The 26,533-nt window shown below is 61.7% G+C and overlaps 3 protein-coding genes across 5 annotated transcripts in view; all 3 read right to left on the minus strand.

Annotated features, from left to right (window-relative positions):
* Positions 1–46: 46 nt before the first annotated feature.
* C13H13orf46 (chromosome 13 C13orf46 homolog) lies at positions 47–9,786 on the minus strand. The gene is made up of 7 exons (XM_047755830.1): positions 7,734–9,786; positions 6,032–6,114; positions 5,459–5,627; positions 5,304–5,370; positions 4,409–4,650; positions 3,073–3,140; positions 47–1,221 (listed from the first exon to the last, which is right to left on the minus strand). The coding sequence occupies exons 1-7, from the start codon at positions 8,037–8,039 to the stop codon at positions 1,161–1,163; spliced, it is 996 nt and encodes a 331-aa protein (XP_047611786.1). The 5' UTR covers positions 8,040–9,786; the 3' UTR covers positions 47–1,160.
* On the minus strand, positions 4,648–7,488 carry LOC125113373 (uncharacterized protein C13orf46-like). The gene is made up of 4 exons (XM_047756034.1): positions 6,615–7,488; positions 6,032–6,083; positions 5,459–5,627; positions 4,648–5,370 (listed from the first exon to the last, which is right to left on the minus strand). The coding sequence occupies exons 1-4, from the start codon at positions 6,658–6,660 to the stop codon at positions 5,260–5,262; spliced, it is 378 nt and encodes a 125-aa protein (XP_047611990.1). The 5' UTR covers positions 6,661–7,488; the 3' UTR covers positions 4,648–5,259.
* Positions 9,787–9,872: 86 nt separating the features above from the next.
* Positions 9,873–26,533, minus strand: part of RASA3 (RAS p21 protein activator 3) — a 77,266-nt gene continuing 60,605 nt past the window's right edge. For all 3 annotated transcript variants that reach the window (XM_047756027.1, XM_047756028.1, XM_047756029.1), the window contains 17 exons: positions 26,188–26,264; positions 24,793–24,897; positions 23,704–23,860; positions 23,218–23,366; positions 22,592–22,706; positions 21,941–22,015; positions 21,241–21,364; positions 20,079–20,185; positions 19,418–19,495; positions 18,618–18,695; positions 17,700–17,773; positions 16,987–17,093; positions 16,628–16,710; positions 14,569–14,777; positions 14,340–14,443; positions 12,059–12,242; positions 9,873–11,233 (listed from right to left, as the gene is read on the minus strand). In XM_047756027.1, the coding sequence (XP_047611983.1) occupies positions 11,158–11,233; positions 12,059–12,242; positions 14,340–14,443; positions 14,569–14,777; positions 16,628–16,710; positions 16,987–17,093; positions 17,700–17,773; positions 18,618–18,695; positions 19,418–19,495; positions 20,079–20,185; positions 21,241–21,364; positions 21,941–22,015; positions 22,592–22,706; positions 23,218–23,366; positions 23,704–23,860; positions 24,793–24,897; positions 26,188–26,264 (1,902 nt within the window). In that variant the 3' untranslated portion in view covers positions 9,873–11,157. The remainder of the gene's footprint in view (positions 11,234–12,058; positions 12,243–14,339; positions 14,444–14,568; positions 14,778–16,627; positions 16,711–16,986; positions 17,094–17,699; positions 17,774–18,617; positions 18,696–19,417; positions 19,496–20,078; positions 20,186–21,240; positions 21,365–21,940; positions 22,016–22,591; positions 22,707–23,217; positions 23,367–23,703; positions 23,861–24,792; positions 24,898–26,187; positions 26,265–26,533) is intronic.

Below are 26,533 nucleotides of genomic sequence, written 5' to 3' on the forward strand. Positions count from 1 at the left end.
AGGGATAGGCAAGAAATAGATTTATTAAGATAGGACGCTGGTGAGAGATGCAAGCAGGCAGGCAAGGAGGCTCTACCCGAGCATTAGGTGGGCTACAGTTTTATCCTCCAAGGGGAGTGGGAGTGGGGAAAGCCTGCCTCTTCCTTTCTCTTCTGAACCTGAATGCAGACCTCACCCCATCCCGCACCCAAAGACCTGAGGCAATTCTCGAACTTCCACCAGTCAAGCAGCCTGCCTTGTTCTGATGGCTTTCTTGAGCAATTATTAACTTACAGTGATCTCCCAGCCTCCCCTGGGTTTCCCTCTCACCTGTGGTCCCTTATGGGGACTTCGACAGCTACCTGTGTCTACTCCATCCCTGTCACTAGCGTGATGCTTCCGTCTCCAGGGGACAAGCAGCAGCCCCAGATTCTAGGGGGCCATGGGGTCAGTCCTGTGCCCAGCACACCACGAGTGGTCAGCTGAGTTGCCTCGTCTATGCTCGGTTCCGACAGCTGGGCAGCACCCCGCCCCCGGCCAGCTTCTTGGGCCGGTTCTCCTGTTGGGCAGTGGTGGCCGCGGGGGAGAACTGAGCTGACGCCCATGGTGGCCTTCGAGGGTTTCACCTGTGTCCTCTGACCTCCGGTCTCAGAGATGCTGCTTGGCCCCTGCCCATGTCCTCCTGCACGCTCCTGTGTGGCCGTGCATGGGCATGTGGACCGCGCGTCACGTGTGCTATGTGTGCACGTGCACACAGGCCGGTCCTGAGCCGCCTCCCTTCCCTAATTTACATTTTGTGGGATGAGAGGTATGAAAAGAAGGGACAGCCCTCGGCCTCGAGAGGGAGCACATCCTCCATCCCTCTTTATTGGGTCTTTTTAAGAGATGGCGTCATCGCTTCCGAGCCGTGGGGGTCACGTGTGGTGGTCACAGAGCCTCTGAAACAGTGCCTGGGGCAGAAAGTCAGCTGCCAGGCTATGTCTGGTGTAGCCAAATCCATCCCCACATGGGGTGGGGAGAGAGGTTCGTGCGGTGTCTCTCTGGGCCCCTCTCGGGTCTGGCCGACCCCAGGAGACTGAAGTGGAGACCCCGTACCTGGGCAGAGGGGTGGGTGTCGGGTGGACCCGGGCCGGCGGGGGGGCCCCCCACCCCCTACCCGTGTGAATTACCTTCTCTCGCAGCTACGCGCTCTCCTTGGCCTTCTTTCTGGTGGAGTAGGGGATGCAGCACACCCAGCCGGTCCTGGAGGCCAAGGGGCAGGCGGTGAGAGGGCCCGCCAGCAGGGGGCCAGGGAAGCACCCCCACCCCACCCGCGAGTCCAGGGCAGCCCGTTTCCCAGCCCGCCCCCACCTCTTTTTTTTCCTGCTCCGGGGGGAACCCCTTGAACACAAGGGACCTTAAGGCCAGCGGAGCAGAGCCACACAGCTCCCTCCCCCACAGCCTGCTGGGCAGAGGTGCTGCAGGCTGACGGTGGGGCCCCAGGGGAGCCAGCATTTCCAGAGCATCGCCACCATGCCTGCTCAACAAGGGGTGGGCTCTGGGGTTTCCATGTGCCACCAATGTTGCTTCTGGGATGAGGTGGTGGCCCCTTCCCTCCCAAGGGGCCACTAGAGCTCAGTGCCAAAGTGCCCCTGCGGGCAGCTAGAGGGCTGCAAGTGTGCGATGCCTGAGGGGGACACAGCTGAACAGACGAGGCTCAGCTCTGAGGGAAACTGAAGCTGCAGGTCTGGGACCCCACCTGGCAAGTGTCCAGGCCGGGGCCCCGTGGAGGGACCCTGTCCTGCTGGCCAAGCAGCTATGGCAGCTGAGGATAGTTCTTGGGCCCTGGCCTGCCCACGGGGTCTCTGGGGCACCTGAGTGTTGGGGGTGGGGAGCCAAGCCCAAGAAGCCAAGAGGGTGGGCCAGGGGCGGAAAGCCAACGGCCAGGCCGCATCCAGTGTGGCCAAATCGGTCACCAGGCCCACGAAGCAGTGGTGAGAACGTCATCTGCTTAGGACAGACTGTCCTGCATCAAGTGCAGGTTTGGGAGCATGCCGGGCAAGACTGACGTCTCAGTAAAGCCCGCGTGCCAGCTGCGTGAGCTGAGGTCAGGTTCTGGGATGGCACCTCCGCACCCCTCTCCCCTAACACCCAAACCTAGGGAAGTAGTAACAACAGCTGCCAGTGAGCAACGCAGTAATGCTGTGAACGCTCACAGCTGATGACCCAGGAAAAGTCTGGGTTGGCCTCTGTGCCCGGCAGCCCTTCAGGGCCAGGCAAAGTTCCCAGGGCTTCCAAGAGGTGGCACTTGGGTGTCTAAAACTTTCCCTCTGTGTTGTCCTGTTTTACATTTGTTTTGTAATTTATTTATATTTGCTTTTTAGGGCCATATCCACGGCATATGGAGGTTCCCGGGCTAGGGGTCAAATCAGAGCTGCAGCTGCCAGCCTACACCACAGCTACAGTGAGTGAGGCCAGGGATGGAACCCGTGTCCTCAAGGCTACTAGTCAGATCCGTTTCCAGGGAGCCACAATGGGAATTCCCTCTTTCATTTATTTTAAATGACAGTGTATCAGTTTTACAAAGGAAATAGAGAAATATTTCTTTCAAAAATCATGCGAGCAAATGAGTCAAGATATGAATACGGTTCTTGATTCAGAGTGGTGGAGAGTGGATAAATGGCTATTTCCTGCTGTGTGTTTCTCTGGAGCGTTTGAAATACCGTAGATCCATGTCCTTAGGTGAGCATCTTGCTGCTCACAGCGCACTTCCCAGACTCCCAGTCTCTATGCCTTGGGGCTAGGTAGTCGCAACACACTGCCCCTGCCCTGATGGTCCCAGCCAGGCCCACTCTGCTTCGCTGGGCAGCAGGAACCCCAGCCTCACCCTCTTCCTCCCATCTTTCCTTCCCTCCTGCCTTGGCTTCCTCTTGACTGATGGGACAGAAGAGGGCTGGCAGTGGGGCGGGTTAGGGCGGGGCTCCAGCCCTCCAGCTTCGCAGATGCTTAGGTCCCTGCTGTGCCCAGAGGAGGGAGAAGGCACGTGGACTCGCTCTGCCCCCAGGAAACCGTGGGAAAAGGCCGCACTTCCCCAGGTGTGCACCCATCACTCACTCGTCCTCTGACAGATCCCCCATGTCCAGCTGGGACGGCTTCTCTTCTTTCATGGCACATGTGATCACCTATGGGAGGTGGTGGGAGCAGATCAGGGGACAGGGGAGGGGGCAAACCTGCGGGACCTGCGCAGGGATGATGGGGGCGTGGAGGCTGCACTGGCCCTGGGCACCCTCCCACAAGATGGGGCTCTGTCGGGTGGACATTTCTACTTAAGGGACCCAGAGCAAGGAACCATGACCTGGCTGTGAGCCACCATGACCTCTGGGGTATAGGTCAAAAGACCTGGGCCCTTAGTCACAACTCTGCCCTGGCGGACCCTTCTGGAGTCCTTGAAACCTCTGGTGCCACCATGGTAGCCTTGAGAGGGTCAATAACCAGCTCTCTTCACCACAGAGCATGTTCTGAGGGCAAAGAGAAAGTGCAATCTGAAAAAGAACAGCCCTTGATAGGAGCTTGCATTTGCCAAGAGGGGACTGCTCACTAGAGCAAAGAAGTGGAGAAAGACATTTGAGAATCTATGGATTAGAATGGCCCTATCAGGCCCCGTGTCAACCACTTCCTTTTACAGAAAAGGAGGGATTACGACAATGATTATGGGACAATGGTGACGGTGGTGACGTGAGGAGGATGGTGGTGAGAGCGGTGGTGGTGAGGGGGTGGAGAAGATGCGGAGGTGATGGTGATGATGCAGTAATGGTGATGGCGGTGACGGCGGTGACGTGATGAAGACGGTGGTGTGGGCGGTGGTCGTCATGGTGCTGGTGATGGTGGGGGGTGATGGTGAATCGTGGTGGTGGCGGTGGTCATGGGGTGGTGGTGGTGGTGGTGCAGGTGGTGATGGGGATGCCTATTACGGGAGCTTTCTGGGCACTGGGCACTGTTCTGAGGGCTTCACTGAACAACGCTGGGGTGTGGGTACTGCTAAGATCCCCACATTGCAGGTGAGAAAATTGCAGCTCGGGGAGGTATGGTGACTTGTTTGAGTGTTTTCTGGAGCTGGACATGGAGGCCAGTTCTCCCAACTCCCAAGCTCGTGCCTTTTTACCACCCCAGCATGATCCCACAAGGGGTTCTTGGGGCCCCTGGGCACCTTGAAGGTGGCCCCAGGCCCTAGAGTCTCTGGTCGTGCAGGAACGGGTGCAGGTTGGAGTGGGGGGGAGTGAGGACGAGGGGAAGCGTCCTCTGGGCCCCTGGCCGGTCCTCCACCTGGAGGCCCCGTCTCTGCCTCAGCCTCTAGCCCACGCGTGTGCTGGGCCAGTTCCTGGAAACCCTCATGGCCCTGAGCAAGGCGCCCCCCAGGACGCAGTTTGGCCTTGTGGTCTGAGCATCTTACCTCCTCGGCGTGGTCTCCCAGGTCAATCTCCACAAACACAGACGGTTTCTGTGGATGGAAGCCAGAGGCGCGGCTGATGGGTTTGGGCGAGCTGGGGAGGAGTGCAGGTTCCGGGCCGCGAGTTGGGCTCTGTCCTGTGGCTGCCTGGGTCCGGGACCACCAGACACAGCCAGGCTTGGCAGGGGCCGTCCGTGGCAGCTCGTCCGTGAGGGAGTTGGAGGGGTGGCCTCCCACCCTCCCTGCTCACCTCCCCTCAGGTCCCTGAGGACCAGGGCCTCTGGGTACCAGGGCGATGCCTGGTGGGCCCCTTCTCTGCCCACTACAGACCTGCTCACCTGGGCAGCACCTGAGCTCTGCCTCTACAAACCCACCTGCCCTCTGCCTGAACTTAGAGACCTGCTGAGATGTGTAAGGCCTGGGGGGCTCGAGTGGGGCTGCCCCAGGCCTCAACCAGGCGCCTTGGTGCCATGGAAGTGGAAGCCCTTCAGTCAACAGCTGGAGAAGCACTTGGGGAGTGGAGGCCTCCCCCCGAGCCCTGGACACGGGTCGAGGACCAGCTGCTGTCAACCTGGTGGGACCCGCCCAGCTCCCCTCTTTCCCTATGCTTGGATCAGGACAGAAAACTGTTCCCTGGCAGGGTCTTCGGGGAGGGCTACCTCTCAGCGTGGGGCCGCAGGCCGCCACCCCGCAGGGCCCTGAGCACAGTTACTAACTGTGCTGCTTGGCAAGCTGGGCCTGGGGCGCCCAGCACCAGCCGAGAGCACAGAGCTGGATGCCAAAGGCTCGGCTCAGTGTGGCGGGGGGTGGGGTGGGGGGGGGTGGGGCTTGGTCCAGCCTGCAGCCCATGTGACTCAAGGACAGTGCCTCCACAGCAGGACTGTGTCTGACTTGTCACCAAAGTGAAAAGCTCTTGCCTCTTTTTCCAGCAGGTCAGCCAGTTTTACGGACTCTGGCTCCTGCTCCTGTAAAAAGACACCAAACAGGTAAGAAAGGCAGGACTCAGGGCTGAGGGGCCGGCAGTGCCTTGGCATCAAAGACCCTTGGCCTGACCTTAGCCTCCGGGGTGCACTTGTCCACGCTCTGCCCTCCGTCCTGCTCCTCCTGGACGCTGGCCTCGGGGGTGTTCACAGCCTCAGGCTCCGCCCTGTCGCCCTCACGGTCCTCCTTCCCCAGGGCATCCTGGTGCTGTTCCTGCTTGTCCTCCTCCAGGTTAGGCTGGCTGCAGGGGTGGGGGCGGGGGGCGGGAGCCCGGTGGTGACCCAGCGCCCGCGGAGGGGACGAAGCAAGGGCAGAGGATGGGCAGTGGGCAAGGCCCACCTGGGGCAGAGGAACGTGTGGGGTGACAGATGCAGCAGGGCTGGTGCTTCTCTCTGCAGAGCTGTCCCCCTAACCTGCCTAAGAGGCCACTTCCTGCAGCCCCACCCCTCAGGTGAGACGCCTCCTTCCTGGACATCTGAGGGGATGTTTGCAGAGCCAGCTCCCGCTCCCAGACAGGTGGGGAGGTGTGGGGCTTTGGGGAGGGGCCTGCAGCCCTGAGAGCCCCATGGTCACCTGCCTCGAGCCCCCACCCCAATGTCCTCTTCTAAACTCTGGGCAGCCCCCCGCTGCACGAAGGCCACTCACCAGCTGGCATCTTCTGCATCACTTTTGAGGTCCTTCCCCTGGTCTTCAGACTCTGCAGAGGAAGCGGCTGGCTTGCAGTCAGCCTGTGATGATGCAGGCGGGCCGCCCGTGGGCCAGGGGTGCGGCCTCCACCCTTATGACCAGAGGGTTTTTATCCTGACCTGTTCTGCCGAATCCCCAGCCCCGGAAGCCGCCTGCTTGACTCCTGACCTCAGCACTTAGCAAGCCTCGTGCCAGAGCCTCCAAAGCTCACAGCCCAGCCAAACCCCCGCACCCCCAGCCCCCAGTCCCCAGGGGCCCTCTGCCCTCTCAGGGCACAGGCTGAGGCACTTGGCCAGGAGCAGTCCTCCTGGTCGTCTGGACTTGGAGCAGCAGAAGCAGAGGTGGGATCTGTGCCACACTCAGCCCCTTCAGGATGTGCCTCCTGGCCCCTGAGGGGCACTGCCAGGGTGGGGGCACCTGGCCAGGAAGGGGAGCTGGGCACATGGTCATGGGAGCAGCCCGACCGGAGGGAACAGCTGGGACCTCACGCAGAGCTGTGGTCGGTGAAGGACTGAGGGAAGCTGCATGTCGGTGACCTCACCGGGCAGCGTGAGCCTCGTAAGTGTGAGCTCCGAGCAGGAGACCATGGTTTCCTGGTAAAACGCAGGCTTCTCGCCACCGGGAGCTGGCAGACCCCGAGGGGTCTCCTACCCCCATTAGGGTCTAAGAGGAAGCCTCCGATAGGTCTTCGGGTCAGCGACAGTCAGGGCCCGTTTCTGTGCAGTCACACCTGAGCCTGAGCTGGCGGAGATGAAGGGGTCTGCAGCTGCTCCAGACTCTCCCCAGCAGCGGGATCCCACGCCCCAGGCACACGCCCACTGGGGGAGTCCAAGCGTCTGATAACATTTCCATGGGAGACCAGGCAGGGTGCCTGCGAGCAGCTGCCTCCCCGGAGTTTCCTACAGAATCTGGTGGGCGGATTGGTTGCTCTGTCCTTTCAGCTCACAGACCATAGGGCTGAGGGCACCTGATGGACAGAGGAGGTGGTAGCCTGGCTCCTGGCAGATGCCCTGCCTTCTGCTCCTATTTCTTGGCGGAAGCAGTTCCATACAGACCAGGGTGCTTGGGGCACACATACCTGCTCCAACCCCTCTTGGAAGGGTTAGAAATACGCTGGCATGGGTAACACCCCGACATAAGGTATAACGTACACACTTTACATTTACAAGCCACACACATCAGCGCCCAGTGTGCCAGGAGGCACCTAGCCCCTCAGTTCACAGCTGTCCGGGCCCTGGAGTGGGCTGGGGACTGGCCCCAGGCCCATCACAGTCCCTCGCGTGCAGTTGTCTTCTCCTCGCGCCGATGCCTTCACAGGTCAGTGGTCCTGGTCTCGGTCTGTCCTCCTCACCCCCCACCCGCTGGCCCTGCTGCCTGCAGCCCTCAGTGCCCAATCCTGCCCCCCTTGGCCTCTGGGTTTTTTTTTTTTTTTGTCTTTTTGCTATTTCTTCGGGCCGCTCCCGCGGCATATGGAGGTTCCCAGGCTAGGGGTTGAATCGGAGCTGTAGCCGCCGGCCTACGCCAGAGCCACAGCAATGTGGGATCCGAGCCGCGTCTGCAACCTCCACCACAGCTCACGGCAACGCCGGATCGTTAACCCACTGAGCAAGGGCAGGGACCGAACCCGCAACCTCATGGTTCCTAGTCGGATTCGTTAACCACTGCGCCACGACGGGAACTCCGGCCTCTGGGGTTTTAGGCAGGGGCAGTGGAAGCCAGGAGGTGGCCCAACCCCCGACCCTGGCCCCAGGAGAGCCGCGTGCCGCCGGCCCCCACCTAGCTCCTTGCACAGCCTCTTGATGCAGCTGGGAGGGTCCCCCTTCTGGTGCAGGCCACCCACACTCCTGCTTCTCTGCAAGTCAGTCATCTCGCTGGCTGCCTTGAAGTGCCCGGGGCCCACAGCCAAGGGAGGGGCGCCGGGACCCAGCCGGTGCCTCCTGTGTGCGGCTGAGGGGTCCTTCTCCATCGTCCCGCCTTCAGGTCGTGGGAAAGAAGGATGCTGGCTCTCACACAGCCTTAGATGGAGAGCATGTCTTCTAGGCTCTGCACGAGGAACAGCCCGAGGTGCCAGGGCCCGTTGCTAGGTGGCCCCTGTGACATCACTGCAATGTCAGAGGCCAGAGGCCAGCTAGCCGCCCTTCGTGCAGGCCGTGGCTGGAGTGGTGCTCCTTCTGGGCCCCTGGCCCCTCAGCAGAGACGGGGCCGGGCGGCCGGGCCTCACGTGGCTCCGAGGGCACTGCTGGTGCTGGGTCTGCTGAGCCTTTGGATGATCCCACGTTGACTTTCAGGGGCGAAGTCTCAGAGGTGGCGCTGGTGACTCCACTTGGCAGCCTGGGCCTTGGTGCCCTCCTGTGTCGACCCTCTGCCACACGGGGGGCAGCCCCGTGCAAACTCAGCTTCAGGGAGGGGTCTCAGGACAGGCGTGCGCGACCTTCACCGGCAGAGCCCGGTCTGCATTTTCAGTCCGAGCAGGTTTGCTGGCGTTGCCGTGGGGAAGGGCTCAGACCTGGACTCTGGGAGCTGGTGTCGGGTGGGCTCTGTGTCCTCTCTCCTCGGAGGGTGCACGGCTGTCTCTGCCCATGCCCACACCCCACATGCCCCTGTGTGTGATCAGCTCTGACGAGGACACAGTCAGACGGTCCGGAGCCACCCTGTGACCTCGCATGACCTCACTCACCTCCGAAGGCCAGTCTGCAGTGCAGCCGCTCTCTTGAGTCCTGGGGTTAGGACGTCACACATCAGTTTAGGGACACAGTTTAGCCCATAACACAGCCTGAGAGAAGGTTTCTGATAACAGCACTTGGCCGTAGATCTTCAGAACGAAGCCAAAGTGTCCGCTTCTGTTTTCCCACATGCATTCGCATCCCCCACATGAAACCACAGGAGGCCGCGGGGCAGCCAGGCAGCCAGGGTGGGTGGCACCATGGACGCCACCCTGAGGCTCTGCTCTGGAGGTGGCCAGAGGTGGCCAGATGATAGGACGGCAGGAGGCCGAGACGGCTCTTCCCTGCAGGTAACAGGTTTTCTGGAGAGAGCCAGTGGATACAGATTGGGGTCCCAAAAGCCCACTGTGACCTGTCATGGGGTCCTGGAAGAGCAGCTCCTGGCTCCCCACTCCCTGGTTCTGTCTTCTCAGCACCCCCGCCCCTGTCCCTCCACAGGGCAGAGCTTCTTGGGCCTTGGTCCCTCCTCTGTGAGCATCTCACACCAGTAGACTCCAGCTAGAAATAAAAAGAGAGCCGGATGGAAGCCAAATGGAGGAAACACTGGAAAAAGGAGATGAGAAGATGCGTTTTTGCCCCGGGGGGTGTGCTCCCCCTCCCCTGTCCAGAGGGCCCTCGAGCCCACTGCTTTGTTCTGGGAAAAGGAGCTTGTGATGGAACTGCCTTTCCCATCCTCCTCCAGGTGGATACCCATCTCTGCCCACACTGGTGCCCACGGCTCTTCCAGCGCCTGGCTTCACATCTTCCCACCCAGAGAGCATCGTGGTTTCCAGCTCGACCCAAAGCCCTACAACTGGACCTCACCTGTCATCAGGGGGACCTCACTAGTGATCAGAAGGGCCTCACCTGGCATCAGAGGAGCCTTACCTGTCGTCAGGGGGGCCTCATTTGTCATCAGGGAGGCCTCACCTGTTGTCCTGGGACCCTCACCTGTCACGTGAGGGACCTCGTCTGCTGTCAGGGGGCCTCACCTGTCATCACAGATATGTCACCCAGTGTCCCACCTCCCTCACTCCACCACACACCCCCATCTGCATTTTCAATGGGCGCTCCTGTGAAACTAAGCCAGTCTCAGAAAGAATAAAACATCCATTTTAATCGGCCAGTAAAATACATCGCAAATCATTAGTATCTTACAAACAGAAACACTGAGTTACAAATCCGTGTTGAAAATTGCAGTTCGGGGCAGCCTCATAGCCGTGTGCTCTGAGTTTCCTTTTGGCAACATTTCTTCCACCATTTTTGTGACAACAGGTAATGTTACCCTCTGCCACTTGGGTTAGGAGTCTGAACAATGACAGGCGCAGAGCACCTGGTCCTACGGGGCCTTTCCGAAGTCGGGCTGCAGCCAAGGACTGTTAGGGAGTCAGCAATGGCTCATGAGGATCCCCAGCCCCAGGAGCAAACTGGGCAGACAGCCCCCAGCGGCTTCAGACGGTGAACATGGCTCCTGGCCCCAGTGTCCCCGGCATCGGCAGGCCCAGGAGTCCCCTCCCCCCTTTTCCCTGGAGGCCCTTTACTCGGCTGCGTGAGACACACGCATTCCCATTCTGTCCTGTGGTAGCACCTCCCCGGAGTGGTACAGGTTTGGATGTTCTGAGTTACTTTATATCAAAGAGCTAATTAAAAACAGTCCTTTAAAAACATTAAGAAAAACAGCTTGAAAATAACGCTATTTTATTTTTCTATTTTAGTCTTCCCCAAACTGCCACAACGGTGGCAAGTGTGGATTCTACTATTAAGCCCCACTGACAGCAAACAACACAACTTTGCCTGATGTGGGGGCCAGGAGGATGCCTAGCTCAGCCTGTCGCCGGCTCACGCAGCAGCCACAGGCCGTGGATGCACCTCAGCAGCAGGCCAGGGGCTCCCAGCTCAGGAATGAAGCCCAGGGCCCCCAGAAACTCGCTGCAAAGGGACCCGTACCCCTAAGTACCGAGAGCGTCCTCAACTGGCATCTCCGTGCAGTTCTGACCCTCCAGCCAGGAACTACGACAACATCAAGCTGAACCAGGAGGCTGTGTGCCCAGAGGAAAAGAACAAGGCTCACAGTTCCCCAAGTGGCAGCTGGCGGGTGGAGAGGGCAGGAGTCATGGACCAGCAGGGCAAACGTGCACACGACACAGGAGCGCATGCTCTGCGAGGATGCGGCGTCACCGGCACCCAGTTCTGGCAAGGCCAGCTTAGGTCCCCTGCCACTGGCACGAATCAGGTGCACGGCCGCTCTGGAAATGGCCCAGGTGTCTCAGAGGTTCACGAGCTCCATGCCTGTCATGCTGCGAGCACCTAGCTGGCTCTTCCTTCCCAAACACGGGCTTTCCCGGTGCAGCTCTGGCCCATCTGGGACAGGGTCCGTGGGTGTCACATGGAATGGGCGGGGGTCTCGGACTGCTGCCTGATGTAGCTCTGGAAGCTCTTGTCTCCAATGGGGTGTTCCCTGTGGGGGCAGTGGGGAGAGAGTGAGGCAGAGGCCCCTCTGTTGCTCGCGCTCTTCTCAATGTCAGCCGTCCTTCGCTGCCTATAATTGTGACGCACATTCATCACAATAAACGTGGAAAATACAAACAAGCAAAGGAAGAACTCAGCCTAAAACTGCTGTGGAAGCTCCCACCGTGACCCTGGTCTCCACGTGTGGCTCATGCGTGCACACGTGTGCAGACCGCGCCCTCTGTTCTATTAGCTGACAGACGCTGGCACGGCTGCCGCCACAGGAAGCAGGGCCACGAGTGACCAGCTGTTTCCAATGCGGTGGCTTTGTCACCTTCAAGAAAGGCAGCATTTTTAGATGGTCGGAATCCCTGGAGGCGCCGGGCAGCCTGGACAGAGCTGGGGTCTCTCCCAGAGCCAGCCCTCTTTCCCAGACCAAACCCACAGGCTCCCGAAGCGGGGAAGCAGGAGGAAGGCCAGCTCCACGCAGCCCCCATCCCAGACAAGGGGAGTGGGCTCTCCCACATGGTCCAGGTGTTCTGACAGCTCACGGGCTGTCGCCCCGTCCTTGGAGCAGAAGGGGTGCAGCCTGGTTGGCCTGCCTATAGCCACAGCTGCAGCGCACCCCTCCCTCCCAGGATGCAGGGTGGGTCCAGAGCCAGCTTGGGACGGGGTGTGGGACTTCCTAGGGACGGGGGGTGGGGGGTGGGGCCCTGGCCCATGAGAGCCTGATTCCAGAAGCAAATGGGTCAGAGGCAGGTGTGGAGGGAGGTGTCACACAGGGACACTGTCCAGAGGGCCCCAGGCCCCCGCACCGCTGAGACGCCGCACTCACTGGCTTCCGTACTTGGTCTTCTTGAACTTGTCCCTTCTGTACTGGGCGTGCTCCTGCTCCAAGGCCCCTACCCCCGCGATGACCTGCTTCAGCGTCTTATAGGTCTCCTGGGGGTCGTCGATGAGGAAGGTGGAGTACTCCTCCTGCTCCGGCCCATCATACACGGATCTGCTCCCACAGGCCTCTGCAGCATTGGGGAGTCAGCAAGGGGGCCGGGATGGCCGTGGGGGAGGGGGTGTCTCCGAGGGGGCCCGAGATGGCCGTGGGGGTGGTGGTGGGTCAGTGCATGGGGGCCTGGGATGGCCACTGGGGGGGTGAGCACAGGGGCCCTGAGATGGCTGGGGGGCCCTGAGATGGCTGGGGGGGGGGTGGTGGGTCAGTGCATGGGAGCCTGGGATGGCCACTGGGGGGGTGAGCACAGGGGCCCTGAGATGGCTGGGGGGCCCTGAGATGGCCGTGGGGGTGGTGGTGGGTCAGTGCATGGGAGCCTGGGATGGCCACTGGGGGGGTGAGCACAGGGGGCCCTGAGATGGCTGGGGGGGGTGAGGGGGACCTGGGATGGCATGGGGGGGCCTGAGATGGCTGGGGGGGGGTGAGGGGGACCTGGGATGGCATGGGGGGGCCTGAGATGGCTGTGGGGGGGGGGGTGAGGGGGACCTGGGATGGCATGGGGGGGCCTGAGATGGCTGGGGGGGGGGTGAGGGGGACCTGGGATGGCATGGGGGGGACCTGGGATGGCATGGGGGGGCCTGAGATGGCTGGGGGGGGTGAGGGGGACCTGGGATGGTGTGGGGGGATGTCAGCACATGGGAGCCCAGGACAGCCTGGGGGCAGTCAGTGAGTGGAGCCCAGGATGGCCATGGTGGGGGGAGGCCAGCGAGGGGAGCCCAGGCTGGCTGCCCCCTGAGATGGAGAGAAAGGCTGACGGCTCTGGTGAATGCACATGAAACCAGCCCTGAACCCTGAGCCCTGAACCTGGAGAAGCCTGTGGGGCCGGGAACCTACCTCCTAAAGCACTGGCTTCACTGTCACAGAAAGTCAGGGGGACACTGAGTGGGTGTCCCTGCCGTGGGGGGGCGGAGTGCAGACCCTCCGCTCATAGGCAACTGCGACACGCTGCCTCCAAGCACAGCAGGGCTGCTGGGGCCCAAGGAGACTTGGAGGTCATAAGCCCAGGGCAGTTCGGCTCCCACAAAGTGGGGTTTCAAGGCGACAAAGCCTCTGAGAGTGACCATCAGGCAGAGCCCTGAAGGCGGTTCAAGTGCCGCAGCGCTTTGGCACCGACACGAAGGGAGATGTTAGGTCTCCAGTGCTGCTGGCACTGCTGTCAAGGTCACTGCCAACTAGGGGGAGGCTGGGTCTTCAAGACTGCTCCCCATCAGGCACATCTGAGACGACTGCCATCACACTGACAGAGACACGCACAGGCTGTCGGGATGGGTGACAGTGTGAGCTCCTGGGGAGACCCCCAGGACACAGGTGTCAACCAGACTACGGGCGCCTCAGGGGCCGGGGCACAGGGCAGCCCTGTGCCTGGCACCGCTGGGAGCACAGGGAGGTGATGGGTCTGGACAGGAGCTGGCTTAGCGCACAGGTGGGCAGGTGTCTGCTCACCAAAGCACAATGCAAAGGACTAAAGTACCTCCAGGTCTCTGGTGCCTCCAGGAGAATGAAGCGCAAAGGCCCAATAGGTTCCTGGGCGGGACCCAAGGGCTCCCCACAGAGTTCCTAGTGGCAGCTCTGAGAAGAGCAGCACCAGCCCCGGTGCAGCCAAGGGCGCACTCCCCGCCCCCTGGGGGGGCTCCTGCCACTTCTGCCTCTCCCGAGGTAGCTCCCAGTGACAGCGGTATCATCTGACTTGTCCCACCCAGACTGGATAACTCCGTAGTGTGTGGAAAGCAGTGAAATGCCCAGGAAAATGAAGCTGCATAAACGTCACGCCCGGAGCAGCTGGGCGGCCACACACTCACACGTGTCCACCTCTCTCTAGAAAACACACAAGATCCCACCCTCTGCCTGGGGGCGTGGGAAGTTACTAAGACACTAAGGGTCTTCTCAAGAATTTGGCAGTTCAGAAATCGCAAGCTACATTCCACCTTAACATTATCCACAGAACCTGTTATCAAGGTAGCTCCCCCTAGGGAGCCTCTTAACCTGCTGAAAAGTCTCCCGTGGTCTGGGCTATAAACACGCAGGCAGGTCCCGGCGCTGGGAGGGCTCGGGCCTCCCACGCGTCACCCCTGCAGAAGCGCCCGTGCCCGCCGCGGCCGCCCGCCCTCACCCTGCATCTGCTCCAGCTTGCGCATGTACGAGCTGAACAGGGTGTAGATGCGCTCTGTCTCTCGGTCCCCATCGATGTCCAGCTGGATGTTTGCGGGGAGGCCGCTGCCCAGAGCAGATGGAGAGAAGGAGGGGTCAATGGCGACAGTGACTGTTGAAGGTCCCGGGGGACGTGAGGAGGGCGCCGTGCTCGCCCCCGACCCGCCGGCTGGGCACTCGCAGGGACCTACCCGGTGCAGGGGGAGCAGCCGGCGGCCGTGTCCGAGGAGGCCCTGCAGCACAGCCAGTGGCCGTTCAGGTAGGCGGAGGGGTGGTAGACGGTGAGCCGCTTCTGGTTGCACTGGCTCACCTTGGTGAGGATGTCGGTCCAGGCCTTGGCCTCCACGCAGTTGTTGGCCTGGATGTACAGCGCCCGCTCGGGCTGGATGACCTGGAACATCTGGGGGAAAGGGCGGGCTCAGGAGCCGCTCGGCCGGGCTCCCGCCCCAACCACCAGGGCCACCCTCGCGACGCCGAGGACCAGCCAGAGGGCAGCAGGGAAAGTCCCTGGCGTGCCCCAGGGGCGGAAGGATCCAGGAGGGGCCGCGAGGCTCCCCGCGCCCTCTCTCCCCACCGCTCGGGTTGCTGGGCCTGGAACCACCTGTGGGAGGGCTGTTCCCACCACCATCGCCCTCAGGGAGACCCGCCAGCGGGCCTTCTCTGGTCCCCTCCAGGCCTCAGGACGACGGGGAGGAGCCAGAGAAAAGAGAGGCGACAGACCCGTCTGGGGCCACTGAGGGGCGGGGTCGGCGGGTGGAGGGAGGCACAGGGAGGCTTGGCCCACAGAGGCCGGGCCGCGGACCTCCCGCCACCCTTCACCCTGGCCCTGATCACAGGCTGGGGTCTCTTTAAAGCTGGAAGATTAGGCAGTCATTTGCAGAATTCTAAGTTTTAACTATTATTCATTATTCATAGTCCCACCTTGCTTCGAAAAATATTTCTATGACTTAAAATACATCTAATGAAACTGAAAAATATAAAAAATATCTAGAAAATTAGGAACAAAGAAACAGAAATGGGAATAGACTTGGGAGAAGCAGGACCTAAGTGTGCAGATTTCCCAATGAAAGCAGACAACTCAGAGAGGCCCCTGGATCAGGCAGGCTTCAGCTCATGGCCATGGGAAGTGGGACCTGTTACTGAACCAACTCAAGGGCTAGGCTGCAGGGACACTGCTCTGGAGACACCCCCTGTGGGAGTGGGGTCCTCCCGGCACCCCGTGTTCCCTTGCAGAGCCTCTGGGGGGGGGGCAGATGCAGTGGCCACAGTGGGAGGGGTGGGGCAGGGTTGTGTCCTCCAGAGAGTTTGGAGGTGCCTGGTGACCAGAAAACACAGACATCACACCACAGGGGTCCGGGAAGCAAACTCAAGGCTGTTGGTCAGGATCGGGACGACTGGCAGAGGCGCGTCTGACCGGCCCATGGCCTCCATCTAAAGTCTGACTTTGTAGCGACCAAAACCATGGGCAGCCACCCACCTGCCACCAGGTCAGGCCACGGGTGGGACGTGGGCCAGGCACCCCAATGGGCACGACTGAGTGGGTGGCATGTGCCATTCTCAAGGGCCCCTTGCACGCCAGGCAGGGCTCACAGCAACAAACACACAGATAAACCTCCACGGGGACAGAAAGCTCCTGGCAAAAAGCAGCAGAGGGGGTGGAGGCGGGAAACGTGCAGCTGGGCAAAGGGTGTGCGGACCCAGCACGTCCGGTGTCCCCACGAGCCCCTGACATGGGACTCCAGCCGTTGTGCCTCCTCCGTGTATCACCGAACCTGCCATGCCGGCCACCTGGCACCCAAACTGATGGCGGTCCCCAGACCCTGGCCCGTCTGCCTCTGACACGCCATGGCCACAGAACAGAAAATCGGAGGAGAGCGCCAGGTTAAGGAGATGGCAGAGAACTGAGGATCTCAAAGCCGTTACGGGACGGTGGGATGCTGGGTCACTAGCACTGCAGCGGCCGTGGCGGGGCCCTGCCTCCGTGGCCGAGTGGGGCTGCCTAAAAGAACGTCCCAGTTTCTAGGAGACACGCGCAAGCATCAAAGGTCAGAAAAACATGCATGTCCCACACGGAGAGCTGAGGGGGGACTGGGACGCAGCTCCAGAGGTGGGCAAATGCGAAGGACCAGTCCCTCAGGTGCGCGCTGTGCTCTGCTCTTGCAGCTTTGCGCACAGATTCAGACTTGACCATGCGGGTTCCGGGAGCAGACGCAGGACGAGGGCGCGAGCCGGGGGTGGAGGGACACTCACATTCTTCATCTTGAAGGACTCCTCCTCCAGTGGCTCCACAGCCAGGATGTTCTCGATGGGGATGCTGTAGAGAGGCGGGTCTCCTGCGGCAGAGCGCGCCCTGAGCAACAGCGGCCTCGCGCACCCGCCCCTCAGGACCCGCGGCCTGCCTCCAGACGCCGGGTCCCCACTTCTCCACAGCGAGAGGTGCCAGGATGGCAGCATCTGCCCTGGGCCCTGCCCCCCACCCCCAGCCCCCTCACGGTGCCCCCACCTTTCCCACGAAGGGACCGGCTCACCTTGCCGGGGGCTGAGACAAGGCTCTGGTCCCTCAGAGTAAAATATGTGAAAACCAGCAAAAAGCAAGCTTTTCTTGTTACCTTTGCTTTTCTGGTAGGTAAATTCATGGTTTGTCAGGCGGAACCATCTTTTCTTAAAATTCTTCATCCCAAAGCGTTTCCGCCCTTGCGCTCTTTTAATCATGAACCTGTTGAGAAAGGCCAGCTGGTGGGGAGCATCCTCTGGCTGAAGGCACGTTCCCCTGCCCTCCCCAGCACCCCAAAGTCACAGGTGCAAAGCCAAAAACAACTCGCCACTTTCGAACCTGTGACAGTGCAGACTGTGGGTTTCAATAGCATATCACTCTATTTCCAAGTGACATGATTTAAAAACCAGATGCCTCTACTTTTGAAAATTCTAGGCCCTGTGCTGGTGTTGACTTCAAGTTTGTAATGACAGGGGTCTATCCAATGCAGTGCCTCCACCTCCCACCCTGGAAACATGGACTGTGGGCCCCCAGCCCCAGCAGCTGTTCTGGAAGCAAGGCCAGGGACGAGAAGCAGCTGCTCTCTGCTGAGTCCTTGCTCCGTGTCCGATGGCAGCCCTTCAGAGGCGGGAGGTTGCCCATGCAGAAGCGCCTGCCTATTTGAGGGCATTCAGGCTCCCCTTCTTTGCTCCCAGACAGGCATTTCTCCACTTGCAGTGCCAGCAGAAAACAGGCCCAGAGAAGTGAAGGCACCACGTCTCTGATGCCCTGGCACAGCCTTGGTGTGGCTCCAGCCTGGGCCCGCCCCGCCTCTCCCACTGGCCTTACCCTTCCTTAAGCAGGATGGGCTGCTGTACACTCTTGGGGTCTCTTCTCCCCGAGGATGAGATCAAATCTAAGAACTGAAGTGGGAAGGAAACCAGATGGTTGCCAGGGGAACTGGCTCCTCCGAAAACCCATTCTTTGTGGGGACAGTGACCTGTACGTCCTAACCCAGGGTGGGGATCCCTCTGAGGGGACCATGGGGTCCTGCCCTCATCTCCCCTGTGGCTGAGAAGCTTCCAGCCCCACCTGAAACCAACCCCACACCCCGTCCCATTGGGAGGGTCTCGATGCACCTGCAGTTGTTACCACACCTGAGAGGCTACCATGTTTCAGTCAGCACCTGGGTGCAGATGACCCAAGGATGCACCTCCCATGGCATCTGAAGCCGTCCAGGCTCCCTGGGCTTTGCAAGGGTGGGGGCCCTGGCTCAGCTCTGCCTCCCGCAAGCCCTCTGGAACCCTTCCATCACTCAGCTGCCTCCACTTCCCCGCTTCCCTCTGGGTCCGTTTTTTTATGATTTCTGAGAAACACATGTGTGCAACTGCCTCTCAGCAGGAGAGAAAGCAGCTTTAGGACCCAGAAGAGTTTCTCTGCAAGCACCGTGTTCTCACTCTGGGTCTGGGGTCCCGGAGCATTCAGGCCGGGGCTCCAGGGTGGGATGGACACCTCCTGGGGACAAAGGGGCGCTTAGGGAGCAAGGACTTGAACACAAGGCAGGGATGGGGCCCTGAGAGCCGGACCCGGAGAGGCATTTATGGCAGCCTCGGGACGGACTACAGGCTCTGAACTGTGTGAAAGCGCTGATGGTCAACTTTGTGTTACGTGGGTTTTAACTCAACTTTTAAAAAAGCAGCTGTCTCTGGGCAACAGCGTACAATACAGGCAGCAAGTCTGTTGACGGACTGCAGGGCTGTTACTCACGTTTTTCACTGCATCAGCATATTTCTGCTCATTGAAGAATTCATAAAATGCAGCCATGTAGGATTCCTTAAAACTGGCCTAAAACGAAACAGGCCACTTAGTGAAGGCCCACACCTGAAAAATCCAGAGGAGCAGGTCATGACCAGCTGGGCTGCAGAGCTGAGGAGCAGGACAAGGTCCCCCAGCCTTGGCCACGGCGACAGGCCCTCGGGAGGAATATTACTGCGAGGGGTCCCCGGTGGGGTCTCGGTCACAAAGGCGCAACACCCTTCACTGGTGTGCAGCTCCCAGATGCAGTCGCTGGCATGAAGTTGAGGGGAGCCCTGAAAGCCAGACCCTGTGTTCGGAATCAGACAACAGCGGAAACCCCAAAGGATGGGAGTCAGACTCTCTGGCCTGGCAGCAGCGTCAGTCTTGAATGAGGCAGTGAAGCAGAGACGCAGAGTTGTCACCACAAGAGGTGGAAGGAGTCAGGCCCAGGGACAAAGGGGCTGCCACTGCATGTGGACAAGCCTGTGGCCACCAGGCAGAGGCCACCGGGCAGCACCCAGACCCCTCAGGTGCTCAGGCCGAGGATGCCGGGCTCGTGTGGTAGCCACGTGCTGGAGACATGCAGTCCGTGAGTCCACACGTGGCAGTGGAAGTGCCACCACCCACAGGGGACGGCCACTACTACGTGCTGCCATCTTTTCCTCGCAAAGAGCAGGTTCACAGACCCACAAGAAAGACGCCTAAGGCTCCCCTGACCCTGTCCCTCCACCTCCTTCGCGCTGAAAAGAGAACTAAAGTCAGCAACTCACAGACTTGGACTTGGACAGGCTGCCGAGAGTCTGAATGGTCTTGGAGACAAGTGTCAGCGTCCTGGACGTCTGGGGGTCCTGCCAGTGACAGGAGAGGGGATGGATGTTGAGACAGAGCCAGAACCACAGCTGACGAAGTGAACAACAAACACTCCCTAGAGCTGCCCCAGCCAAACCTAGGAGTCCCTCTGGGTCCCCACCCAGGAGCTGCTCAAAGTGTAGGCTCTGGGCCCACAGACCCCAGACCCCGGGTGGCTGCCCCGGGAGCACCCCGTCAGTCTCCCGGAGACCCTGCCCGGGTACCACTCTCACCCTCCACATGTGCGCAAGCTTAATTTGATCCCAGCAAAACCAGGAGCAGGCCCCTTACCCCGGAACCCCTCACACTGGCTTTCTGCCCAGCGCTGGGGCCACTTGGCCCCCTGTGCCAGAGCTTGGAGCCTGGCTCACGTGGGAGCTCAGTGAGCATCTGCTGATCACCAAGTGTGCAGAAGGTCTAAATGTTCCCCTTGTTCAGAGCTGGACGGCTCTGACGGGACAGGGCTGGACGGCCCGGGAAGGCTGACGGGTCGGGGCTGGACAGCCCGGGAGGGCTGACGGGTCGGGGCTGGATGGCCCGGGAGGCCCAGTTCACTGGCTGACAGGACTGCCGCGCACTTACTGTGTGGTGAGGCGTGAGCTGGAAGAGGTTGGGAGACAGGATGGCTGGAGCGAAGAACCTCAGGAAGATGAAGCTGCTCACAGCCGTGTACCTCACGTCCAGGTCGTCTGTGGCCAGGACACAACAGCGGGGCCTTGGGCGGGACTACCTCACCCAGGCCCCTGCTACCCCAAGGCCCCCCCGCCACCATCCATCTGTCTGTCTCTGTCTCTGACTAAAAGATCAGGTCTGGCTGGAGCTAGGCTGTGAGAGCCGAAGCTAGAGAGATGCTCGTGGTTGGTGTTTATGTGCAGCGGGGCTGGGAGGCTTCAGTTCGGGAATTTATTTGCTTCTGTCTCATCCCAAGGAGGGTGAGGTTGGGCGAGCTTGTAACCACCCCCCACCTCCACAGGCGAGGTCTTCAGGTGTGGGCAGAGCCTGGCCCTCTGGAAGCAGAGGGGCTGGGATACCGCAGGGACAGGTCTGGGACCCTGGGCTCTCAGACAACACTCCTGGGCTGATCCCTGGACTCCCCAAGGCAGGAGTGAGCGGGGTCGGGATGGGGCCTGCTGGACGGGCGGGAGCTGGAGCCACGCGGCCTGGTCCTCGGCCCTCTAGACCCGGCCTGCACCGGGGCCCAAGTCCAGGTCCTCAGTCAACCTGACACCTGCGTCCAGGGCGGGACACCTCTGCTTGGCCCTTGCGGAGGTCTGCGCAGGGTGGCTGCTGGCACCTCCCTGAGGAACTAGAGTGAATGAAAGGAGGGGTTCTGCCCTGACCCCTCTGGGCCCAGTCACCCAAAGGGCTTATCCTGCTTTCTTTCTAGAAAATGCAGCCGAGCAGAGCTACTGCTTGCTGTGGCCGGCCGCTGGGGGAACCCAAGAGCCAGGAGGGGTGGCCTCTCTGACGGGACAGGTCCAAATGAGCCCCGGGGACAAAGCTGGGCTGTGACCTCCTATGTGGGGCTGGGTCTGTCTCCCAGGCTCTCACGGGGTGGGGGGGCAGGGCGAGTGCAGACAGGAGCAGGACACAGGGCAGAGGGGTGCCCGCACGGCGTCGGAGCCCGGCCCAGCCGCCATGGTCAGAACCCCCTTTACGGGACCCTGAATGTCCCCTCCCCACTTGGAGGCATCCATCTGGGGAGGGGTGCAGGTGTCCCTGCACCTGCGTGCCAGGGCCTCACCTTGGAAGCGCTTGGCAGCCGCCTCTCGCAGGGAGAAGAAGATGTCACACATGACAGTGGGGCAGCTCACCCCCGACGCGGTGATGACGCTGAAGACGCGGTCCACGTACTGCCGCAGGTTCTCCTGCAAAGGGGGTGCAGGGCTGTCTGCACCCCACCCCCTCCCAGGGCTGCCGCGCCCCCGGGGAGTGGCGAGGGCAGGGGCCAGGGCGCTGGGCGCAGCACGGACAGGCTATGCGCCTGGAGAAGGACCAGCCTGCTCTGTCACAGTGGTTCATGCAGACACCCAGAGAGCTGGGGGAGCAGCAGCGTGGCCTCTGCACCCTGCCCCTCATCCCGAGCGCCTGGAGGCAGCACCCACAGGGGTGCCACTTCCTGCAGGCAGGATTTGGTCTCTGCTCTTTAGAAGCAAAGCCTCAGTACGATCCGTGTGAAGAAACCACACGGAAAGACGACCACAGGGACTTGGCTGTTTTACAAGACAGGCGGCGCTGAGGGAGCGGTCAGAAGCGGCCCTGCTTTGGACCCGTGTGTGCAGATGAGGGGGGCCGGTCAGGCTGGGGAGGCTGCCCCCTCCCCAGAGGCTCCTGGTTCCTGGGGGAGGGCGGGGCACAGAGGAGGTGGCACCTAGCCTGGTGCCTCGGCGCTGCCGGCATCCCGCCCACCCCAGTACTGGGGAGGCACGTCCCCACCGGCTCACCATGTTACTCTCCAGACTCTCACCGTCCTTCAGCCTCACAGGGTCAATTTCACAGGACTTGTGGCCCTGGCAGATCTGCAAAGAGCGTTTAGGACACGGAGAGCGTGAGCAGCCGCCGGAGCACAGAACCGGGCGCGGTGGGCAGTGGGCCTGGTCCAGAACCAGACGAGGGGGCAGCAGCGTGGCCCAGGCCCGGGAGGCACGCTCACGTGGGACAAGGCTTCATGGTTTAGCAAGGCTTTTACTTAAGTGCTGCTGGGGTTTGGCCTGTGGATCAAACCAGAGCACTTTTCTCAATTTTTTTCCATTGCAAAGGACCTGTTTCTTGTGAAACTGCTCTGGGGAAAGCGCCGCCCACGAGGTGTCCCCGCACGGTCAGGTAAGGAAGGGGAGCTGTCTTTCCAGGGCGTCTGACCTGAGGACCAGCAGCAAGGCTGTCTGACCACCTGCCAGGGGGAAGGGGGCCCTGGGAAGATGCCCTTTCCCTCTTGCCTGTCCCTCTGTCACAGTGGAATGATGGCCTTTCGGCACATGTGTTTGAGAAGACGAGGACGGAGGAGCTCTGGGAGGCTGAAGTTCCCTGGGAGGCTCGGGCTCCGCCTCCTGCCCCCCACCCCGGGCCTCCCTCGCTCCCCCGGGGGTGCCCCGCACCTCCTCTATGGTGGGCTTCAGGGTGACATGCAGGTAGTGCATGCCCGCCAGCTTCATGGTCTCATCGATGCACTTGGACGTAAGCGAGTTTCCTCGGAAAATGGTGTTGGGGTCCCTGGAAAACAGCGGTGGGTGGCGAGGCGTCCAGGGAGCAGTGAGGCCACCCTGACCGGAGTCCCGGCCCCGCCTGTGTAACAAACCACCCCCACCACACCCAAGGGCAACCGGCCACGGTCACCACGGGTTCCGAGTGGCTCATCTGCTCCTGAGGGCCTGGGGTCAGCACAGGGGGCCAGGCCACCCCTGAGGCCCCTCCAGCAGGGCACGTCGATCTTTCTGAGCCGACGGCACCAGGGGGCCACTCTCAGCAGAACCACACTCCCAGGATGGCCTCAGGCCCCAGGGCAGCGACCTGGCCTCTGGAGTGGGCTTAGAACTGACTCGCAGCCCCGACCGCGGGACCTGAGCTGCCTAGAGGCGACCGGTGCCCCCTCACCCCTTCCCGCCAGTGCCTGGGGTTTCCAGGAAAGAGGTGCATTTTTCAAACACTGTGTCTCCAGGGAACTCTGACTGTGCAGCTTCTTCCAGGCACCTGCCCCCAACCCCTCCCCAGGTGCAGGACTCACTGAGTCCTCCGGACCTCGGCGCTGGCGATGGCGCTGATGAAGGGCACCACGCGGCCGTAGTGCAGGAGGAGCCTCACCAGCGGGACGGCCGCCTCCTGCTTCTCCCTGCAGACCTCGCCCAGGATGTGGGCCGCGGACGCCGACACGGGCTGAGGAGGACAGGCGTGAAGGAGGAGCGCCCCGGCACCCTCCCACCACAACAGACGTGGCTCTTGTCCAGGCGGGAAAACCTGGGCCTGGGCGGTGGGGGCGGGGGGGGGGTTCTGTGCCTTCCCCACCCCGACATCCAGCACCTGGGCGGGTGAGCGGAGGGCCCATGACCTCGGGGTCACAGCAAACCAACTGCAGGTCGTGGGCCCTGCCGCGTCTCCTTGCAGGGGTGTCTGGGGGGCCCTCACCCCAGCGAAGGGTCCTGAGCGCAAACAGGCCTGAAGGGACTGGGCCGCAGGTGGGCAGGGCCGCGTGAGCGAGCGGACACACGGGTACCTCCACGTCCGCCGACTTGAGCAGCAGGTCCCGCAGAGGGCTGTAGTAGTCAGAGCTGAAGACGTGGTCCTCCGTGTAAACCACGTTCAGCCGCAGAGACCCCAGGTCCCCCGGTTTCAGGCTCTTGCTGCCGTTGTCTCGGGGCTGAAGGAAGTACCTGATGCGGACACACGGACAAGGCGGCGTGAGGCAGCAGCACCCTGCAGGAGGCCGGCTCCTCCAGCACCTGCCCAGGTCCCTGCACCTGGGCATGCCCACCTGACACTCCCAGGGGGTCTGCGCAGGGGCGCCCCTCACATAGAACCACAGACTTAGCTGAGGCGGGAGAGTGGGGAGCAATCAGCAGGGTGGGGGCAGGGCGACCTCTGCGGTGGACAAACGCTCCCCGAGGACCGGCCTGGACAAGGGCCGGCCTGGCGCAGAGCCAAGGCAGTCACGTGTGCAGTGGGGCTTGGGGGGACGGCATGCTGGCACTGCCGGGTGGGGCAGACCCCAGGCACGGCCATGATCGGTGTTCCTGGCTGGACACCCTTTCTCTTCTGTCCTATCCAGGGGGGCCCTGCAGGGACCAAACACTCTGAGCTCAAGGGCCAGGCGCCTGGGATGCAACGGGGTCAGAGCTGAATCTGGCTGAGGTGGGGCCTCCGGGGGACCTGGGGCAGGAATTCCCAGTTTCCTGGTGTCGGGACACCCCCGGAGGCACAACCTAAATTCACCCTCCCGGAGCCAAGGGTGCAAGGCTCTGGTGTCTGGCAAGGTGTGTGGTGGGGCCTGCCCCTTCCCCCTGCCCATGTCCGTTAGAGAGGACATGGGAGTGACACCCCCGTCAGTGGCCTGAGTGTCCGAGGCTGCTCTCTGCTCCCTGTGGTGTGATGTGACCTGTGGACTCTGCTGAAAGGGAGATGGGGAGCAAGGCCCTGGTCTCCCGGACTCGGAGGAGGCAGCGCGAGGCCCGGCAGGTGGCCGTGAGCAGCTCTGCTGAAGCCCGCAGGTCCGCAAACCGCCCCAGGGCCCCTCCGGGCAGCTGAAGCCATCCTTAGGGCGGGCTACTGTGGATCCACCCCGTGGCCCAGCCACGCATGCCCTTACCAGGCCTCGTAGGGGCTGGACTGCCGCAGCACCTTCAGCGGGACCCTCAGCTCTCCCAGAAACTCGTCCCCGAACTTCAAGTTGCTGGCGTTCCAGAGGTCCACCCTGGAAATGGTGTCGATGGGGCTCTTATGGAATGGCCAGGAGGCCAGTGTCCCTCTCCCCAGAGAACGTGGAGGCCCCACTGGGCCTTCGGTCCACACCAAGCAGTGGGCGGTCCAGGAGGTCAGGCTCTTTCCTGGAAGAAGCTACCCCTGGCCTTGTGCTGGCGGCCAGGGGCTGGAGGGCCACGACACACAGAGTCCAGTTGGCAGCCATGCCCCCACCCCTGGGGGGCCTGGGGGGGAGCAGGACTGTGGCCCCCGGAGGCGGGGTGCCCTCAGTGTGCAAGGCCCAAGGTAGAGGAGCGAGGGGACAGGCCTCCTCACCTGCACCAGGTCCCTGCCACCTGCCAGTGTGGTCCCAGCCTGTAGGCCCCAGGGGCAGCCACAGCAGTCACCGCCATGGGCCATAGCAGCACCCATGCCTCTCATCACCCTTTCCTTCGGATGGGACTCACTATTCTCTCTGATTTGGGGACTGTACTGTGGGACAGAGGGCCGGCGCCCCCCCCTTGTGAACCAGCAACCATCACCACAGCCCCAGTCAGGACCATGCTGGGGGCCGGGGCCCAGTCCTGGCGGAGGCAGCAGCCTCCTTTCCCTGAAGGTCAGGGCTGCCCTGCAGAAATCGCACGCGTGGGCGGGGAGGGAAGCACGCAGGCAGAGCATTTTGAAATCAAAGATTTTAACTAACTGGAAACATTCAAAACTGGGCTCAAACCGAGTCTGTGCGTGGATGCCACCGTCCCTTAGGGAGGGTCCCACAAGGGGAGGAAACAGCCCTGCCCCCATGGCCGGTCACTGCTCAGAGGCCAGGTCGAGGGAGGAACCCAGAGCTGCCCCCGAATGAACCTGGAACCTCAGTCACGCGGGAAACCCTGATCCACAGAAAAACTGCTTTTAAATGACATCAAATCCGGAGAACCTGTGAGTGGGGCCGGTCACACCTAACTGCCCACCCCAGCCCCGGGCTTATGATTTGTGTCCCCAACACCAGGCGGCACTGCGGCTGGGGGCTCCTACCCAGGAGCCGGTGGAGGAGGGTGACGGGGCTGGGTGGTGGCCAGCGTCACACCGAGGGGCTTGCAGCCTCTGCCCTTCTCCCCAGAAGACACTGCAGTCTGACCTTTCAGCCCCACCGCCACTTCCAACATCCTTGTGTTAGAGGAACCAAGCAAAGCAACGTTCCTTTTTCTATCTGTTCCCGATTTGCAAACACAAAGAGCAAGCAGGAGAGGGAGGGGAGGCTGCAGCCGCCGGCAGAAATCTGGACCACACGCTGACGGCCGCTCACCGGATCTCAAGCTTGTCCACGTCCTCCTCCTCAAAGTCGAAGTGGGACTTGCGGCTGTAGCTGCAGGGCCTGGTCACCTGGGGGACAGAGGGAGAGGGTAAGGCCTCCACCGCCCTGCCTGCCCGCTCATTTCCTGGGGGCCCAGCTGGAGGCCCCGAGGGCAGAGTGGCCACACAGGCTTCCCCGTCTTGAGTCTCTTAAAGACCATCTCCCCCCGACAGTGGCGAGGATGTCCTGCGGCAGAGACGGCTCTTCATCCAGGGCCTCCCTCCGGAAGCGGGGGTTCAGCTTCCAACCCTTCCCACAGCTGCCCAGCAAGGCTCTGGACTGGCCCGCTCCTCCCAGC

The sequence above is a fragment of the Phacochoerus africanus genome, chromosome 13, assembly GCF_016906955.1.
Source record: "Phacochoerus africanus isolate WHEZ1 chromosome 13, ROS_Pafr_v1, whole genome shotgun sequence".
In the NCBI taxonomy this organism is placed as follows: domain Eukaryota; kingdom Metazoa; phylum Chordata; class Mammalia; order Artiodactyla; family Suidae; genus Phacochoerus; species Phacochoerus africanus.